We start from the raw sequence: 19,782 nt of genomic DNA, 5'->3' as shown, positions 1-19,782 counted from the left end.
CCCGAGCAGGGCGGGCTCTTAGCACACGTACGGCACACGCCTGTGCGCGACCGCAGGCTGGGAGCCGGTGGGTGGCAGGGACCCCTCGCCTCTCAGACGGCGAACCCTGGTCCGGGTCGTGGGGTCCGGGCCCTCACCCCTGTGCCTGGGCTTGTGGGGGTCGGGGGGGGGGCGTCTGGGCTCGGGGCCCGCGGGGGCCCCCCCCCCCCGGGGGGCGGGGGGGGGGGCGGGGAGAGCGGCCGCCTAGCCCAGCCCCGCGGATGACAGGAGCGAGGGAGCCGAGGAGGGAGGAGCCGCCGCCGCCGAGCGCTGGGCTGAGGAGCGGAGAGAGCGGGGCGCGGAGTGCGGGCGGCTGGGAGCGCGCTGAGCGGGGGAGAGGCGCTGCCGCACGGCCGGCCACAGGACCACCTCCCCGGAGAATAGGGCCTCTTTATGGCATGTGGCTGGTAACTTTCCTCCTGCTCCTGGACTCTTTACACAAAGGTGAGACCCGCGCGGGCTTCAGGGCGGCGGAGGCGGCGGGGCCGGGGTGCGCGAGGCTGGCGAGGCGGGGTGCCCGGGGGTGGGTGGCTGGGTGGGAGGCCTCCAGGTACTCGGGGCTGGGGGACGCACCTCGGCCCCGGGTGGGTTGCACCGGGGGCGGGGCAGGCATCCGGAGAGCGGCCAGGTGAGAGTCCGCCCATGACCGCTCGGCCAGCCACCCGCGCCTGCCGTTTTGGGGGCGCGTCCGGCGGGGTGATGATGAGAGAGCCCCTCAGCTCCCCGCTCCTTGCTGGGCCGCTGTTCTGCCCGGACCCCTCCCCCAGCCCCTTGCCCGCCGCCTGCGGCTGGGTGGCGCTGGGACCCCGGGGTGCCCTCCGAGTCGAGGGGTCCTCCGGCCGTGACGGTTCACCTGGAAGTCCTGGTGGAACCCGGCCGCGGCTTACTTCCCCTCTGCCCCCGGGTGCCCCTCCGCCGCCCCGGACCCCCTGCACCGCACCGCATGGCGCTTATCCTTGCCCTGGCTGGATGCAGGGCGAGGAGAGCTAGGGGTCCCGAGACTTGGGGTCCTTCGGATACCAAGTTTCTTCTGCAACCCTAGAGGTAGCCTTCTCCCAGCCCCATCTCACCCCCCACCCCTGCCCCCAGGGCACTAGCCTCGGCTTCTTCGCTAAGCCACCTGACCACCTCGGGCAGCGCGCCCCAAGGTGCGAGATTCTACGCTTCAGCACCTGGTCAGCCGACCTGGGACAAGACTTGGGTTGGGGCGGGGGCGTGTCGCTTTCCCCGGAGAGAAGGCGTTGCTAGGGGTGGGTCCAGGTGTCCGGCATGTCCAGACCTGCTGCTGGGGCTCTGTCCACCTGATTCTCGAGGCAGCCGGGGTTGGGGGTTGGAAGTGGTCACACATCTTCGACCAGAGTCACCTGGGCACCAAGTCGGCATCAGGCCGTCCCCGGAACTCGGACTTCCAGGCGTTCGCAGAGGACGTGCCCCCAGGCGCGCGGATGGCGGGAGAGGAGGCGGCCGAACTCCGCGCCCTTGCGCGGCGGAGCACACACGCTCGCTCCTTCGAGCTCAGCTTTACCTGTTCAGCCCTCCAACTTTTCTCCTCCGCGCCCTGGGGGACAGCCTCTCCCCCACTTTGCCCAGGCGGCTGCGCTGGCCCAGCTGCAACTCTTGACCCCTAGGCGATGGGGGAAGGGCAATCCAGCCCAGGGTTGGCGCTCCCGGAGCGGTCTCTAGTCCTTCATTGCCCGCGCCCCAGTGGTCTGGAGTCTGTAACCTGCGGGAACTGGGTGCAGTATCTTGTGGCTTTGGGGGAGAAAGGTGACCCTTATCTTATTTGTAAATACCGCCGGGTCAAAGCCAGATTGATGGCCGAGATGCTGCTGAGGTTTGCCTGGAGACCGGGGTGCGGGGCGAGGGGCGGCCTCCGAACCGTGGACAAAGTAGTTGAGTTTCTCTGACCCATTGGGGTCCACGGGGTGACACACCAAGGCTGGTCTAGATTGATTAACCCCTTGCCCCTGCACAGCACCCTCTCATATCACCTCAATGGAGCCAGAAGCCCGCCTCTGGTTTAACCGCGCCCCCCCACCCCCCAGTCTCCCTCTCCCCAGGCTCTTCCTGCCTCCCTCCGCCCCCGCAGGCTGGCTCGGCTCGCAGCTTTAATTACATTAATATTAAAAATACATAAGGTGAAGAGCAGCAGCTTTCTCTCTCTCGGTTTCTCTCCACCCGCCACCCCTTTGCATTTTGTCAGACGAGAAAGCACAGGCCGCTACCACACTGTTGCCCAGCTCGGTCCACACACGCCTCCGGGCCCCCGCTGCTTCTGGAGACCTCTTCCCGCTTAGCCCATCCCCGAAGGAGAGGCCCCTTAGCGAATACCTGATGGACTCTCCCCTCCCCCTTTCAGAAGGCGGGCATTAATAAATGAAGCCCAAGCTATTTGATAGGGAAGGGGCAGATGGGGGTGGGGGTGGAGAAAGGCCCAGGAGGCGGCAGGACAGCCCGAGGGGCAAAATCTTTTCCCAGCGGAGAAGGAAGTCGCTCTGGCCTTGAGCCTGTGGGAGGCTGGAGGTGCCAGGTGAGGCGACACCTAAGTGGCCTTGGATCTGCAGAGCCCCGGGTGCCCCTGCCATTCAGAGGCTCCAGCGTCTGTGTTGGGCGCCAGGGCGACTTGCCAGACAGGCCTTTCTTTTCCTTCGTGCCTTAATTGGATCTTAGGTGCCAGGCTGGTCCCGGGGGCCTGTTCTGCTTGGGGTGGCAAGGTGGTGGGGGTGGCGAAGGCGGCTGGGGGAGATGTTGAGGAGGCGAGAGCAGCGAAGATGGGGTTTGGTGTATTTTTCTCTCCCGTTGCCAGTCACCCCCGCGGCACCAAGGAAAATGTAAATGTGAATGTTCGAGCCTGTTACAGAAAACAATATCCTCTTGCAATAATTTGTACGTCCATCTGTGAGGAGCGGGAGGAGGCAGGGAGAGAGAGGAGAAAACAAGATGAGCTGAAGCGTCCTCTGGATGGAATTAAGCAGTTATTGAATGTGTTTTAAGCTTCTGTTATTTCCATTCCTCTCGAAATACCTTTTTTTTTTATGAAGCCTGAGCTTCAGACTGATTCCCCAGAACTAAAGTGGGAAGGTGTTTTAATAATCGGTTATCAAGTCTCCAATAACTACCTTATTATTGCCAAACGCATCCAGGTTTGGGCAGCCAGATGAACCCCAGTGAGGCTCTCTCTGTTGTTCCATCCAGCGTGCCAGCATCTGTGTTGCCTGCATTTGCATTTTTACTGTGCAAAAGAACAAGCTTCCCGGGCACTAAAATTCCTGTTTTCTAAAAGCCAAAATAATGGGTTGCATTGATTTTTTCATTTCCCACCCCAACCTCTTGGATGGGGACTCGTGGTTCCTCTCTCTTGAGAAGACCAAATTAAAAGGCTTCGTCAAACCATTAAGAAAAATCTCTAACACTCTGTTCAGAGTCTAATTAAAGGCGGGAGGGGGGGCACTCAGCGAGTGTGTTTTTAAAATCTCGACCTGACAAACACAACTTCGGGAAGCAGGTGAAAGACCCATGAGCACTGGGGAGAGGGTAGGTAGGCAGAGAAGCCCTGGGTGCCTGGATAACACAGGGGGAGAATGGGGTTGTCATGATGCCTGACAAACCTTTCAGATGTTTCGTATTTCTGGGCATCAAAGTCAGCTGCCTTGAATGTATTTCTGCAGCAGACTGGGGAGCTCAATTAGAAACAAAAAGCAAGTAAGCAGTTGACCCAAAGGCAGTGCTTAAGTTGAGCAGATCCCAGGAGACTGGCTGAAGAGGCTTATTTTTCTCAGATTGAGGAATGAAGAGAAGGTGGGCAAGCAAATGGCGGCAGGGGTGGGGGTTGGCCCAGCCATGCTTTGCTAAAGCAGCAAGCCCATCCCCACCAACAGAGTGACTAGGAGTGTCCGGACACAGGGTAACTCTGTTGGCTTGTAACAGAGGGGTGCAGACTTCATGGCCCCCTTACCTTTTCCTGGTCTTCGGAGATTCCATCTTTGTGACTTGCTTGGTCCCCTGCTCAGCCTGATGAAGGATGATTTTATTTATGGATGAGTTGAAGGGAGGGTGGATGTTCAGAAAGCTTTCTTTTTTTTTTTTTCAGGGGAATGGGTACCAGGCTGGGAGAGATTCTCCCCTCCCATGTGATCCTGGAGGAGGTGTTTCTTGGGGGCACTGGAAGCAGTCAAGAAAAGCCCCCCGCTTCCAAAGTGCTTTCTCAGCCCCTAGCTCAGTAGATTCTAGCCACCACCCAGGTGCCTGAATGGGGTGAGCCACAGGCAGCAGACATGGCAGGGTGCCAGGGACCCAAGGGCAGGCCCTGGATTTGCATGTAATTTGCATACAGATTTGCATGCTCACCTAGCCAGGCCAGGAGCCTTGGGTAGCATCTTGATAGCTTCTTGATCTTGGCCTCAGTAGAAGCCAGGCAGTGACTTCTTTCCTTGGGTGGAGTGGGAGTGGGGCAAGAGTGTGGAGAAGGAGGGTGTTTTCAAGGGTGCTTCTTTCTTCCAAGTTTTAGCCCCCCAGGGGTTTAGCACTGAGTCCTCCTCCTGGCAAGGCAGACCCTCTAGCTTGCAACGGGGATGGAATGTGTGACGGTGGCAGAGATGTCTGAAGGCGGACCAGACTTGGGGTGTGGGTTGTCCCACCTGTGCTGCAGAAAGAGAGGGGTGCATCAGCCATGGGAATTCAGCGCCAACATTCACCTTCTGGTGTGCGCACCCTCAGCATGGAGGCAGCTTAGGGCTGTGGTCAGTAGGTGGAGAAGCTGCAGCTGATGGGAAGGGACTATCTGGTGAGACAAAATGCCCTTTCACCCTCTTGGTTTGTCAGTGTCCAGTCTGGGAGGGGGTGGTGGCCTCTGAGAGGAAGAGGCCCCAGCTTCTTCTTCTCCCTTCGTTAAGGTGCCTGCTGTCACATGCAGTGGTTGGAGTGGAGGGCAGTAGGAAGGCAGGTGCTGTGGTCAGAGGACTGATGAATAAAGAGCTGGGAGTAATGCTCGAAGAGCCAACAGTTTGTGGCAGCTACTGTGCTCCTTCCCAGAGAGCCAGCTGGGAGGTCCAAGGTAGGGAGGTGGCTTCGAGAATTATTTTGTCTGCACTTCCAGGGCCCTGGGCAAATCCCACCCTGGCAGGTGCAGCTCCAAGGCCTCCCAGAGTGCTTTTCTGCACATCTAATGATCTGGGAGGGGCTTCCCAGGTGGCTCAGTGGTAAAGAATGTGCCTGCCATCGCAGGAGATGCGGGTTCGATTCCTGGGTTGGGAAATTGGGAAGGTCCCCTGGAGGAGGAAATGGCAACCCACTCCAGTATTCTTGCCTGGAGAATCCCATGGACAGAGGAGCCTGGCAGGCTGCAGTTGTGGGGTTGCAAAGAGTCAGACGCTGGCAGTGATCTGGGAGGGCTCTGGTCCCACAGATATTTCTGAAGAACGTGGGGGTGGAGCCCTAAGATGTGGGGTGGAGCCTCAGGGGTTGGCTAGAGGGAGAGAAGGCCAGTGGGCAGAGCTTCAAGTTCCCCTCCCTCAATTCTTCCAACCAGAGCATTTTGTATATTAGAATTGTAAAGAAAAATGAGATTGCAGCTCGATGGTGTGGTGGATATTCTGAGTCAAGGCAAACCCTTCATTCACATCCTGGTTCTGCCCTTAATAGGGGACATTTGGCCTCTGAGCCTCACTTTCCCCAGCTCTGAAATGGGATTAAAGGACATGATGTATACAGCATAGCTAGAGTATAGCTGATTCTCAGTAAAGCTTAGATCTCTCCTTTTTTTCTGCACTACTCTCACTCCCACCCCACCACTGCTGCTGTTTAGCCACTAAGTCAAGTCTGACTCTTCTGTAGCCCGCCAGGCTCCTCTGTCCATGAGCTTTCCCAGCTAAGAATACTGGAGTGGGTTGCCATTTCCTTCTCCAGGGGATCTGGGGATCTTTCCCACCCAGGGATCAAACCCACATCTCCTGCTTGATTATTAGGTTCTGTCAGTTGTACTAATAAGCCACAGTTTTGGCCAAGCCAACTGACTTAGATTTTGTAGCAGTAAGAAGACTGAGTGGTGTCCAGGGCAGGGAACATCACAGCCTCCTCCTATCATCTATCAGTTGGGTAGCCGGGAGGATCCATCCTCAGCCAGGTAGCTGGGGCCATGCAGGCACCTGGGTTTCCCTAGGAGACGGGTGTCCAGCACACTCCCATTCCCCAGCCACAACTAGTGGCAGCTGTGGAAAAGGTGAGGGCACAGGTGGGCTCCAGATTTGGATTTGAGGGTGAGGCAAAGGCCAGTCTCATATTTGCCTGAGGAAGGTTGGGGTTGGCTGGTAAATCTCGACTGTGATTGGACAGAGTAAGAACTAGCCTGGATTTAATGCCATGCTGCTGCTGCTAAGTAGCTTCAGTTGTGTCTGACTCTGTGCGACCCCAGAGACGGCAGCCCACCAGGCTCCCCTATCCCTGGGATTCTCCAGGCAAGAACACTGGAGTGGGTTGCCATTTCCTTCTCCAATGCATGAAAGTGAAAAGTGAAAGTGAAGTCGCTCAGTCCTGTCTGACTCCTAGCGACCCCATGGACTGCAGCCTTCCAGGCTCCTCCTCCCATGGGATTTGCCAGGCAATAAACCTGTGTAAATATGCTGCTCAGGGTGAGCCCCCGCCCCGCCCACCTTGTAGCTAGATGGATTTTGCTGTTTTCAGGTAGTTTCATGTAGAGAGAACACAACTGACAGCCCTAGGCCTTGGGGATCCCCAGACCACTCCTCCCTCCATAACCCAGCCAGTCACCGGGAGGCAGCCAGTGAGCCAGAGGTCAGGTGCTGCTCATGGCAGGCTGTGGCCTGCAGGCTCGCGAATGGGGGTGGTGCTGTGGCACAGCCGGTGTGCCCTGTTTAACAGATGTTTGTCCCACGCTACTTTAGCGTGAATAGCATTAGCCTTGGGCACCACCCCTGCCGTTCAGCTGCCCTCCCCTTATCTGTTCGGCCACCTCCTGCCCCACTTCCCCATGCCCTTGCTTTCGTTAATGCTTGTGTTGACGGTTTCCAAGGTCACCATCTTCATTAAGAACAGTTATTCAAAGGCTAGTTGCATCTCCGTTACACTCTGTGTATGTCTGTGAAGAAGCGTTATTCATAAGCCTAGAAAACTATGCTCAGTCTAATTTAGGCACGTTACCTAATAGTTGATGTGCCTCTACTTCCTAATCTGTAAAACGGGCAAAATAATCCCGGTCCTGACCATCCCCCCGGGGTTGGTTGGTATTGCCTGGGCACAAGGATGAAAGCCATACAATTGTAGAGCATGTGACAATGCACTGTAAGCTGACGAGGGCCACATATAAACACACGCGTGTGAAAAACCACAGCAGACCAGTTTTAGCCTTATAAATGCTCTGCCAAAACGTGAGGTATAATTACTGTCATCTCATCATACAGGAACAGCGAAGGTCTCACAGCTGTGTGTGGCTCTCTCCCCCTTCCTGGGCGCCCCACATATGGAGAATTTTCTAGCCTTTTCATCAGCGTGGGGAACAGCCAATGAGACCCAGCAGGGCTGGCAACTATCTTCCTGGAGCAGTCTTGGCAGATTCCCTGTGGCCCCAGTGCCTGGGGGTGTAGAAGGAGCTTACCTCTCCTCCATCCCTAGATGCTTAGATGTCTGTTTACTCCGTAGTCCTCTGGACGTTTCCTTGAGGGTATTTTCCCTGCTGGGAATCCACACGTGTGTGTGTGTGTGTGTGTGTATGTGGGAAGGAGAGTAGGCACAGGGTCACATCTTGTGTGACCTTGTTTGAGGTCCAGGCCCTGAGCTGACTCATTGGAAAAGACTCCGGTGCTGGGAAAGATTGAGGGCAGAAGGGGAAAGGGGTGACAGAGGATAAGATGGTTGGATGGCATCACTGACTCAATGGACATGAGTGTGAGCAGACTCTGGGAGATGGTGGACTGGGCCTGGTGTGCTGCAGTCCATGGGGTCGCGAAGCATCGGATACGACTGAGCGACTGAACAGCAACAGGCCCTGAGAACCCAGCTGAGTCAGGGCCATGGTCACCTTGGATCTGAATCTAGAGTGGCCTCCCGGAGCTGTGGGTGAGGAGGACAGGGGACCTGCCTTGAAGGTGTGACTGCCACGGGTCCAAGTCTTCCAGGTTGGATGTCACGTTCAGGGACACTGAATTTATCCCCTCATCAGCTGCCCGATCCCCTCTGCGCTTTCCTCCCAGCGATGTTCTTCCTCTGCTCCAGCACTTCCAGTCACAGGAAACTCCTTCCTTTCAAGGCACCCCATTCCCCGCCAGACATCTCTGAGTCTACAGAGCTCACCCTTGTGATCAGCCAGTTCTGTCTTGGTCCTGACCTCCTACTCACTGACTCTTGCTCCTACCTTTTAGGCCACATGGAGGCGGGATCTATGGATCCTCTACTTGGTGACACTGACCACTAGTTACACAGATATCCTGCCCACCTGAGCCCTCTCCTCTAGGCAGCCAACCAGCAGCCCTGGCCCCTCTAACGCTTGCTCTTGTGCTGTGGCTTCCTTTCTCCATGATGTCCTTCATGCCTGGGTTGCTGGAGCAGCCAGAACTGCAAGATCGGTGGAGACAGGGCTTGGGTCCCAGCCAGGACTCTGGCCAGCTGTGTATCTGGGAGTGTATGACTCTCTAGGCCTCACTCTCCCCATCTGTAAATGGAGGAGATTGGACAAAATAATCTCTTAAGTCCCTCCAGCGTGAACAATCTAAATCTAGGAATCTCTGGGGACAACTGTGCTGTCTGAGCTGACTCCTGGGAAAGACCTTTCTGGCCATAAGGGGCCTTCTTTTGACAGGCCCTGTCTAGGAGGGGCTGGAAGATTAGAGTCTGTTTGACTGTCAGCTGTTGCTCATAACTCCTCCTGGAGTTCCATATGGAGCTGATGGTGAGGGGCCTTGTAGGTTGAAGGATCTTTACTGGATCTCAGAGCTTTCTGATTGCTGGTTATAGGACCTATGTTTGTGCTAAGAATCCTAAGGGGGAAAGAAAAAACCCCATGTTTCTAATGGAGAGAGGTGGCCACTTGGGCCTTGGGGCATTGCTTCTCATTGGGGTGGTACTGCTTTCTTAGGACTGTTTGGAAGTTGGGGGAGATGCTTTGGGATTGTTATAGTGACGAGGGTAGGGAGTATATAGTGGGGGGGTGGTGGAGAGGGATGATTAGGGATGAAATGTCTGATGCCTGTGGCGGTCCCCAAATAATTCAGAATTGTCATCCCCCAAATGGCTCTCGTTCATCAGAAAACCCCCATGTAAGGATGATCACATCTTGGAGACATTCTGAGAGTAGAATGCAATGCTCCCGTAGAGAAACGCAGCTGGTGGGTGTAAGATAGTTTGGAAATGCCACTCTGCCAGCCCTGGCTGTGCTACTGAGGAAATTACTTGATCTCTCGAAGACCCTGTTGTCTCAGCTGTAAAATGGGGCCTTGGGCAGTAGCTCCATTAGAGGGTGCTTGTAGCGATTAAATGCACCATAATGCAAGGAAGGGGCTTCTCACAGTGCCTGGCACACAATAAATGCTAAAAAAAAAAAAAAAAAAAAGCAATGGTGACCATGATGATGGTGAGTATAGAGATGAAGCAGGTATGCCAGGTTTGGGGACAGAGGGTATGGGACTTGGTCCCAGCTGCACCATCCTGGCCCAGAAAAGTATCAATGCTCGGATGCTGTCTGGGGAGACTGGCCCTTCTCCGCCTCAGGGGCTAAGCTCAGGTTGTCTCCAAGGTGTGAATACAGCATGGGGGGCTTTCCGACGGTGGGCTGGACCTTGTCTCTCTGGTCCTTGCTGAGTTTTGGATAGACATGGTGGTTGAGCTGAGGCCCCATTGGTTGGTCCTCTCTGAGATCTGTTTTTCCAACTATGGAACAAGAACAGAGTGAAGTCAAATGATACATCTCTTTTATGAAAACGTTTGTGTGGAGCTGCAGTGGAGTAATCAACCTTGCAAATTAATCCAAGAAACCTCAAGGGGCCACATCTGCATTAAGACAACAACTCTGTGTGAGGCCGGGGGAGCTGCGGTAGATGTGGGTATGGCAATGGCCTGACTGTCGATCACACCGTTATTATTTTATTAACTTGATCACCAAATTAAGGAAATTAATGCAGGGCTAAGATACTGTCAACCAAGCCCAGGAGAACGGCCTGTTGTTGGGAGAGTGGGTAGAAATCCAGTATGGCAGATCTATGGAGTATTATTGTGAGTGTAGACAGAGGACCACCTGCCTCAGAAATGGAGCTCCCTGGCCCTTTAACAGACGTGGTGGATCTGGTATCTAAGGGTGCGCATGTGTAACAAGCTCTCCAGGTGGTTCTGACACATAATAATGTTGGAGATACTGTCTGAAGTTGTCATCGTCATCATCATTGTTGGTGAGAGGTAAGTATTTGCTGAGGGATATTTATTCCACAAATACTTCCTGTCTGCTCACTCTCATGATAATACTTACAACAGCAATGAACACTTAGGTGGTTACCTATACCACTTACATATTAACTCGTCTAAATCTAACAACCCCTGAAGTAGATATGGTCACCCCCATTTTACAGATGAGAAAACCAAGGTGCAGAGAGAGGTGAGGTCATCTTGCCTGAGGTTACATTGCTTGTCAGGGGGAAGAGCAAAGGGCATCAGAGTCTGGGTGTTTAACCTCTGTGCTACGCGCCTGGTGCTATGCTCGGCCCAGGGGACGGAGTGGTGACCGAGACAGCTCACAGTCCTGCAGGGAAGCCCTGCCCACTCCTCCTCTCCCTGCTCCTGTCCAGCCCCACTGCCTGTGCCCAGGTCTGGATTCCCCTTGGGGGTTCTTGTCCATCTCTGGGTGTAGGGGGTGGCAGGTGGTAGGGGCCCCAGCATCGGCAGATGCTCCTGGATGAAACATGCAGTGAAAGAGATGGGTAAATATTGTAAAGGAAGAGAAAAAAAATAATGACTCACTTCTCCTGGTGGAGGTGGTGAGGCATTAATATGTCAGTCCCCTCGGGTTATCATTTATGGTGATTGGAGACGATGACATGGGGACCATTCAGTGTGCACCTGGGAGGAAGCTTCAGCTGGCCAGACACCTCCATCCCGTCAGGCAGGTGGGGTGGGGGCCCCTGGGTGTCGACTGCACGCGTGTCGAGTTTCCTTCGCCAAACTAATCCCAATGGCCAGACAGCACAGGGCAGGCGGACGAGTTGATACGATGGATATTCAGGTTTCAGGGGTGACCCTGGGGCAGCCCAAATGCCTGGGGGCGATTTCTGGTTTAAAAATATTGCTGTGCTATTTCTACGCTTCTAATCTCCCAGCCATTTGGAGCCTGTTTTATGAAATGCGGCATCGGGGTGGTGCTCAATGTTAACCGGCGGAGAAGATTAAATGGGTTTAAGTCTGGGCGTCTGTCACATCACAACCAAGCCCATAACTTCCATTTTCTATTAAAAATCCATTTCCCCCTTTGACCAGAAGAAGCTTTGCTGTTGATCTGATCTCTCTCTCTTTATTTATGAAGTGTTTCCCCCTCCTCTCATTCTCTCTGTAAATCTGCCTGGTTCTGTCGGCAGAGGAAAGAAAGAGCTGGGGGAGATGGCTGAGATTTAAGGGGAAAGTCGGAGTTTCCTGTCCAAGGATTTGCTTTCCAAATTAGGACTGGCTTCCAGAGGAGAAATGAAAGAGAGAATTCTCATAAGGCCTCAAACTTTGAACTCTTCAGCGTCATGTTGGAAAAAATCTCAGGCTTGGGAGCCAGGCAGACCTTGACTGAGGGTTGGCTTGGTGGCCTCCTGGCTCTACCATCTTTTTCCTCACTTGTAGGATGAGACTTGGGTTTCCCAGGTGGCTCAGTGGTAAAGAACCCACCTGCCAATGCAGGAGATGGGGATTCGATCCCTGGGTCAGGAAGAGCCCCTGGAGGAGGAAATGGCAGCCTGCTCCAGGATTCTTGCCTGGGAAATCCCATGGACAGAGGAGCCTGGCGGGCTGCAGTCTGGGGGGCTGCAAAGAGTTGGGCACAACTAAGTGACAGTGTGCACATGAGATGAGATCCACAGGGCCCACCTTGGACCTCTACGTGGGCATTCCGTGAGAAACTGCCCCTGAAGCACACAGTAGGCACTCAATCAGTGTTAGTCTCCTTTCTTTTGAGAACTCTGTACCATCAGCCAGAGGGAGCCTTCAGGGGAGTAGGTGGACAGCCAAACTGAAATTAGAGAAAGGGCTATGAGCCCTTCTGCAGACTCTGCCCTGGGTAGAGGGTTAACCCTTTCCTGCTCCTGTCTCCTCTGCAGGCTCTTGAATGGTGGTGGTGGTTGGGGGGAGGGCAGGAACGTTCTCTGGAGTTCGATGCTCTTCACCACACCTAGGGTCCTGTTGAGCACATGGCTGGTGCTGGGTAAAGACCTCCTGAAGGAGTGTCTCCTGGCCCCGAGTCAGGAAGGACCTGGGAGAGGAGATTGTTGGAGGGCGCAGGAGTCAGCCGCAAATGCAGAGCTGCAGAGGGGAGCTGGGCCCCGGCCACCCTTTGTTGTATCTTTCATCTCCCTGGTCTTCTCGGAGAATCTCTGGGACTTGAAGCTAATAACAATCCATCCCTCCTAGCGCTGCATCCTCATTATGTGGAACCATCACTTTCAAATTCTGTCTCACCTGGAGGATAGGTAAGATGGTACAGTCCTCCCCCTTTTGTGAATGAGGTCATTGGAGGCTCAGAAAGTCTAAGTGGTTTACCTGAGGTCACACAGCACTTCAGGAATGAGCCCCAGGAGTGAAGACTTGTCCTAGGTCTCTGACTATTGTCCCACACTTCTGTGCTCCCCAGAGCTGGCTGGGGCTCTGTCACTGCTCTGAAGATTCAAACAGGAGCCTGAGAAGGAGGGAAAGCCACCACCATCAAATCCTCTCCAGACTGTGAGGTGGGGTCAAGGCCCCCAGGCCCTCACTACTCCCTTCCCATGGCTGGTGACTGAGTGTGCTCATTGCTGCTCACTGTGCCCACCACCATCTGGGCACGTGGTGGAGACTTGAGGGAGTTAGTGCCTCAGTTTCCCCTTTATAGATTTGCTTACTCCTTTCTCTTGGCAGATGGGGTGAGGCTGAATTAATGTTTATTTAAGGGCTTCTGCATTCTGGGCTGACAGGTGCCTTGTGATGGTAAAATATGAACCCGACGTAAGTGCAAAATGCTATTGTTTTACACCTGAGGGTGATGCTTCATAATGGCAATGCACTGTCAGAGCCGTAAGCAGAAATGAATGGTTTGTCTAATCCTCCCCAGCTCCCCCAGACTCGGAAGACAGCGGCTCACATCCCAGGGTAGGAGAAATATGAGGCTACTCACCTTTTGCTATCAATCTGATGTTTCTTCAGCCCTGACAGGTGGCTGGACAATCCCAGTCCATTCATCAATTACATCCACCCATTTGTAGTTTCTGAGAACCTCACGTCCTTGGCTCTGGCAGGATCCAAGGCCCAGAGGGCAGGAAGGCTGTTGCTATTGTGGCTGATGGTCCTTCCAGAAGCCTAGAGCCAAGGGAAGCCCGGGCCAGGGGTTGTCTCTGCAGGCAGGGATGAGGAGATTAGGAATGTGTATTTAGGGTAGGTTTGGGAGGGAAGAAAGGATGGGGAGCGATATCCAACCTGGAAAACCAGATTCTGTGGCTTGATTCCTCTTGTCTTCAGCACGTTTCATACAATAGAGCAGTTTCATTCCCAGGCTCTGAAGTCAGGCAAAGTTGGGTCCCAGCCCCCCTCCAACACTTACACTCTGGGTTACATTGTGTGAGTTAGTTAACTTCTTGGAGCCTTAATTTACTTATCTGTGCAATGGGAATATTTCCCAGGTGGTACCTGGTAAAGAATCCACCTGCCGATGCAGGTTTGACCCCTGGGTGGGGAGGATCCCCTGGAGAAGAGGATGGCAACCCCCTCCAGTATTCTTGCCTGGGAAATCCCATGGACAGAGGAGCCTGGCAGACTACAGTCCATGTGGTCACAAAGAGTCGGACACTATTTAGCAACCAAACAACAACAATGGGAATTATAACATCACCTAGAGAGTCATGAGGTTAAGTGAGAGAACACCTATAACAGATCTAGCACCTAGCCTGGCCTGCAGGTAGTGAGATCCATGGTTGCTAGTATTATTGCAGCTGGTCTTATCACTGAGGGCTGCATCACACAGATCCTTAAATATTTTCTTACCCGGCCCCTTAAATCAGACAGTTCCTGAATTCCTCTCTGTCAGAGATCTTTCTCGGCTTCCTAAGTCCATTTGTCAGGCATAATATAGAGTCTTTCTCTTTCTTGATGGATTTTGGCTTCCAAAATCCATAAAGCTGCCATGGTGAGTGTGTCTGATTAACTAGGTTGTCTCAGGAAGTACCCAGAACCCCAGAGTGATGTTCCTGTTCCCACAGGCTGAGCGTTGTCTGAAGTGTTGAGTCTGACAGGGGCCCCTCTCCCAGGATGCATGTGTGCACACAGGTGTGCAGATGTATAAATCTTGGTGGTGGTCAGCTTAATAGGGAAGTTGGTGGCCAGGTGGTTTTTTTTTTTCTTTCCAGAACTGTATAAGCCCCCTCTTTATTGTTGCACTGGTTACCATCAGCTGAGTGTTAAGAAATCAGAATCTGGACTCAGATTGCTTCATCTGCATCTGGAGCCCTTGGTTACCAGTCGTGTCATCTTGGGAAAGTCGCTTTAATCTCTCAGTGCCTTAGTTTCCTCATCTGTGAACTGGAATTATAACAGTATCTCCCTCATAGGGTTGTTGGGAGGATGAAAAGAGGTCGTACAAGTAAAGGGCTTACAACAGGGCCTGGCAGGAAGAAGGTGCTTAATGAATAATTGTTGATCGAAGGTCAGTAAAGAAACCTTTGGAAGGTGAGCAGGCTTCTGGGAATCTGGGGAGAGTAGATCGGAGAAGAAACTTGCTAAGCAGTAGCCTGCTTACTTGTGAATGGTATAATTTCATGGCCTTGGAGAACACCTAAGCCCCTGTGAATTGGACAGGCTTCTGAGGGTCCCTTTTCTCTTCCACAGAGCAGACTTGCTCAGCCACCATCCCCAGGACTGTTACAGTGGAGGCAGTGAGTAGTGGGTAGGAAAGCTGTGCTTCCCAATTCCCCCCTCACCCCATTGCTCCCCTATAGCCAATAAGGGTGCAGTGCTGGGTGGGGACAGCAAATGCATTTGCTGCTAAGAGGATGCCCCTGACACCGCAGCACGGAGCCCAGGGATGTGTTTTCCAGCTCTGCTGCTAATGGCTTCATCACGGCTTTTTATGAGCTGATGTGAATTGCTCTGACCAATGAGCCTTAATGGCCTTCCTCAACGAGCTGCCCGGTATATTCTCCCTGGAGGCTCGGCTCAGAGTCAAGCCGAGAATATTAATATGGCCTGGATGCAGGCCCTCCCCCTCCTGATAAAGTTGTGGAAATTGAGGTCAAGTTGGGTCCCCTGCAACGTTCTTTAAACAAGCAGCGGAATCGTTTGGTTGCTCCTTGATCTTCCTGGTAGAGAAGGAGTGGCTTCCAGCTGGAGACCTGGGACTGGGCCCCTCTTCCTCTGGGTTTGCCTCCACCTGCTGAGAGGTGGCCCTTCCTAAGGAGGCAGGCTCCTTGGTGGGGAGGGAAGGTCCTGATTCCATCCTACAGGGCTGTCACCCACAACGGCAGGCGAGACAGGTCCTGTGCTGGGCTGAGTGTTGCAGACAGCTGTCCTCCTTGTCAGGTGGCCTTGACGTTGTCAGGCAGCTGCTGTCGTGAGCATGTTCACCTGTGTGCTCGAGTGTTGCAACGACGATTGTCAGAGACTCAGGGGGTCTTTGCAGTCTCATGGATCCTCCCTCCATCTTATGAATGAAGGAATGGATGATCAGAGAGGGGAAGTATATTCCATATCGGTCAGTGTCAGGGATGGTTTTAGAACCTGAGGGAGGCGGTGATGTCTCTTATTCCTAAGCTTGGATTGATCTATTCATGGTGCAGCCAGTCCTCATCCCATCCCTTGGGACAACACATTTTCCAAATTGATCTCTGGAGGGGAAAGACGGCTCCCAGAGTCTTCTGCAGCCTTCTCTCATCCGGGCAGCATCCTACTTTGTGATCCCTTCCTCTTAGAACATGGTCTCAGACCTTTTACCTTGTGGCTCTGGTGTGTTAGAAAGTGTGCTAAGATCCTATGTAGAGCCCTGGGTTCAGATTCCAATTCTATAGCTTATTAGCTCTGTCATCTCAGGCAAATCACGTAACTGTGCTTAGCCTCCAAAAGGGAATGATGAAAAAGAGGCCATATGTTTTGCCAAAAGTTTTACTTTATTTTAGGTTTGAAGGATTTGTTAACAAAGGAAACCACTCATTACATACAAATACATGACTTCAATATTTAATAGAGAATTATTTAACTTAATTTCAATGTACAGTCATTAAAAGAAAAGAGAAACAATAGCGAACAGCACATACAGGTTTCCCTGGTGGCTCGGTGTTAAAGAACCCACCTGCAATGCAGGAGACAGAAGTTCCATCCCTGGGTCAGGAAGACTCCCCTGGAGAAGGAAATGGCCACCCACTCTAGTATTCTTGCCCGGGAAATCCCATGGACAGAGAAGCCTGGTGGGCTGTAGTCCATGAGGTCGCAAGGAGTCGACATGATTTAGCAGCTAAACAGCAATAACAACAGCAACACGTACACTGCCAAATTGGGCCGACCAACATTCAGACTTAAAACGGCATGCTGGGAAGTCCCAAGTACAGCAATCTGGAGTCCCGATTAGGAAAAGGTCCTGGGCAACGCGTCCACCCCACAGGTAAGACTGCAAATTGCAGTTTTGGGGGTTCCTGCTTATAACCCTGGGCCACAAACTGATATCATCATCAGTTTGCACAAAAATACAGCTCTGGTTCTCCTTTAACCTTTTTAAAATACTGTTTGTTTCACATTGTGAGTCATAAGATTTTGTTAGACCCCAAGGGGTTGGCCTGCCCTCCAAGTGCTCAAGAATTCCAAGACCCACACCCTTTCTTACACAAAATGTTGCCTGACTAGTTGTGTTTCCAGGCAGGCACAGAATCCGGGCAGTGTCCGGGCAGGTCAGAGGCCTGCTCTCCTGCTTCTGAAGCCTGAACAAGACTTCCTCCATTTTAATTTCTATAACACCATGCCAGCCCCTCTCAGGATTATAAAGATGGACTGGGGGACTGGGTGTGAACATCTTTGCGTCTAATAGGTGCTCAATAAACATCTCTTATATAAGCAATGTCAGCGTCTCTCTTATACTGTGGCTGCCTGGGAGTGGACCACGGCTTTGGACTTGGCTTGGTGTGGAGAATGAGCCGTTTCAATATTTTGTTGTCCCTGTGCTAGGCTGGAAGCATCTGCAGGATGGGAACTGTCTCTTTCTCATCCTTGCCAATGCCTGGTGTATAGTCAGTGCTCAGCAGTACTTACTGAATGGCTGGTGCTCCAACGTCTTATGAATGAGCGCCGGCCTTTGCAGGCTTTGTGGACCCTGAGGGTATCCTTAGCTTCACTAACTAGCCTCTCTGCTCTCCTCCTCTCTCCCCTCCCCTGCAGCCCGCCCTGAAGATGTCGGCACCAGCCTCTACTTTGTAAATGACTCCTTGCAGCAGGTGACCTTCTCCAGCTCCGTGGGGGTGGTGGTGCCCTGCCCGGCCGCGGGCTCCCCCAGCGCGGCCCTTCGATGGTACCTGGCCACGGGGGACGACATCTACGACGTGCCGCACATCCGGCACGTCCACGCCAACGGGACGCTGCAGCTCTACCCCTTCTCCCCCTCCGCCTTCAATAGCTTTATCCACGACAATGACTACTTCTGCACCGCGGAGAACGCTGCCGGCAAGATCCGGAGCCCCAACATCCGCGTCAAAGCAGGTAAAGGACCAGACACGGGCTCCCCTACAGGGCAGGAATGGGGAGCAGGCAGCATCATTCTGAGGACGAGTATAACAGGGAAGAAGGCAGCCCTTCAAGGAAGGTTGTGTTGTTTAGCTCTGCCACTTCTTGTGTGTTCTTAAGGCTTCCTAGGTGGCTCAGGGATAAAGAATCTGCTTGCAGTGCAGGAGCCACAGGTTTGATCCCTGGGTCTGGAATATCCCCTGGAGGAGGAAATGAGAAACCACTCCAGTTATTCTTGCCTGGAGAATCCCATGGACACAGGAGTCTGGCGAGCTACAGACCATGGTGTTGCAAACAGTGAGACATGATTGAGCAACTGAGCACTGTGTGTCCTTAGGGAGAGAACACACCTTTCTGAGCCTCAGCTTCCTTACCTGCAAAGCTGATGCAAGCATCTACCCATTCATCACTATGTATGTTGGTTCAATGAGAGAACGCCTGTTGAAATTAAGTAATGTGTTCATTTTAGTACTTGATTCATGAAAAAACATTCAGTAACTTTAAAAAAAAACAAACCCTTTATTGAAATAGAATATATAAAAAGAAATGTGCCTAAGTTTATAGATTGATGAATTTTCACAAAGTTTAATATCCAGATGAAGGTATCAGCATTTCAGAAGGCTGTTCGTGCTTTTCTTCAGTCACTCCACCCTTTGGGGAAAACCACGGTCCTGACTTCTAACAAGATAGATGCTTGCTATTGCTGTACTTTGTCTAAATGGAGTCCTATAGCACATGTTCTCTTGAGTCTTTTGCTCACTGTTGTTTGTAGGGTTTAGCCCTGCTGTTGCTGCTGCTGCTAAGTCGTTTCAGTTGCGTCTGACTCTGTGCGACCCCATAGACAGCAGCCCACCAGGCTCCCCCATCCCTGGGATTCTCCAGGCAAGAACACTGGAGTGGGTTGCCATTTCCTTCTCCAATGCATGAAAGTGAAAAGTGAAAGTGAGGTTGCTCAGTCCTGTCTGACTCCCAGAGACCCCATGGACTGTAGCCCACCAGGCTCTCCCATCCATGGGATTTTCCAGGCAAGAGTACAGGGTTTAGCCCTACTGCTGTGCAAAGTTATTGGTTGTTCATTCTCATTGCCGTGGAGTCTCGTCTGACCATCCTGCACTTTACCTATCCATTCCACTGCTGATGGACATCTGACTATAAGGTGTCTCGTGAGGACAGACATTTAGGTAAAATCCGTGATGGAAAACTCTTAGCAGTGAAGGATTTTGGTCTTGGGAAGAGTTGATGGAGGCAAGGAAGTGAGGGCTTTTCAACTGGTCTCTTTATAGAAACTAGAAAGTCTCATTTCTCTTTGTTAGGTCTGGAGACAAGACAGTGGCTTAGATTAGCCAGTCTTTACTAGGATGTCATGATATGCTGGTGTGTTCTAATCCATTGTGCAGTGTGCCTGAAATAGTAATAAAACACTGAGGTTCCGTGAATGATTCTTAGGCATTTTGGGAGGGAGAGGACAGGTAGTGTTCTAGCTAGCCCATTATGATGGCACCCAGCCTTGAGTGCACCATCTTTCCTGGTGATTGTTTTGGGCAGAGGAGAGAGGTTTTCAAGGAAGTCTCCTGGATCTGCCTGCCTAGTGATGGATCCTGCTCTGACTTCCTGGCCTAGCAAGGAGTCAGCCCCTCAAGAAAAGTTGTTTTGTTCTTGGGACTCATAGCAACTTACCTTAGGTGCAAAACACACCTTTCTGAGCCTCAGCTTTGCCTCTGCAAAGCTAATTGCCAGCACCTACCCCATTCATAGGGCTTCCCTGCTGGCCCAGAGGTTAAAAGCATCTGCCCGCAATGCGGGAGACCCGGGTTCGATCCCTGGGTC

General features: G+C 52.8%; 1 protein-coding gene across 1 annotated transcript in view; it reads left to right on the top strand.

Moving 5' to 3' along the window:
- The first annotated feature begins 260 nt into the window (after window positions 1-260).
- Window positions 261-19,782, top strand: part of LOC120876103 (Down syndrome cell adhesion molecule-like protein 1) — a 26,927-nt gene continuing 7,405 nt past the window's right edge. The window contains exons 1-2 of the mRNA XM_040257792.1: window positions 261-483; window positions 17,614-17,931. Coding sequence (XP_040113726.1) covers window positions 261-483; window positions 17,614-17,931 — 541 coding nt within the window. The remainder of the gene's footprint in view (window positions 484-17,613; window positions 17,932-19,782) is intronic.

The sequence above is a fragment of the Oryx dammah genome, unplaced genomic scaffold (assembly GCF_014754425.2).
Source record: "Oryx dammah isolate SB20612 unplaced genomic scaffold, SCBI_Odam_1.1 HiC_scaffold_17, whole genome shotgun sequence".
NCBI lineage: Eukaryota > Metazoa > Chordata > Mammalia > Artiodactyla > Bovidae > Oryx > Oryx dammah.
Note: the sequence above shows the minus strand (reverse complement) of the source record. Positions and strands in the feature narration are given on the sequence as shown.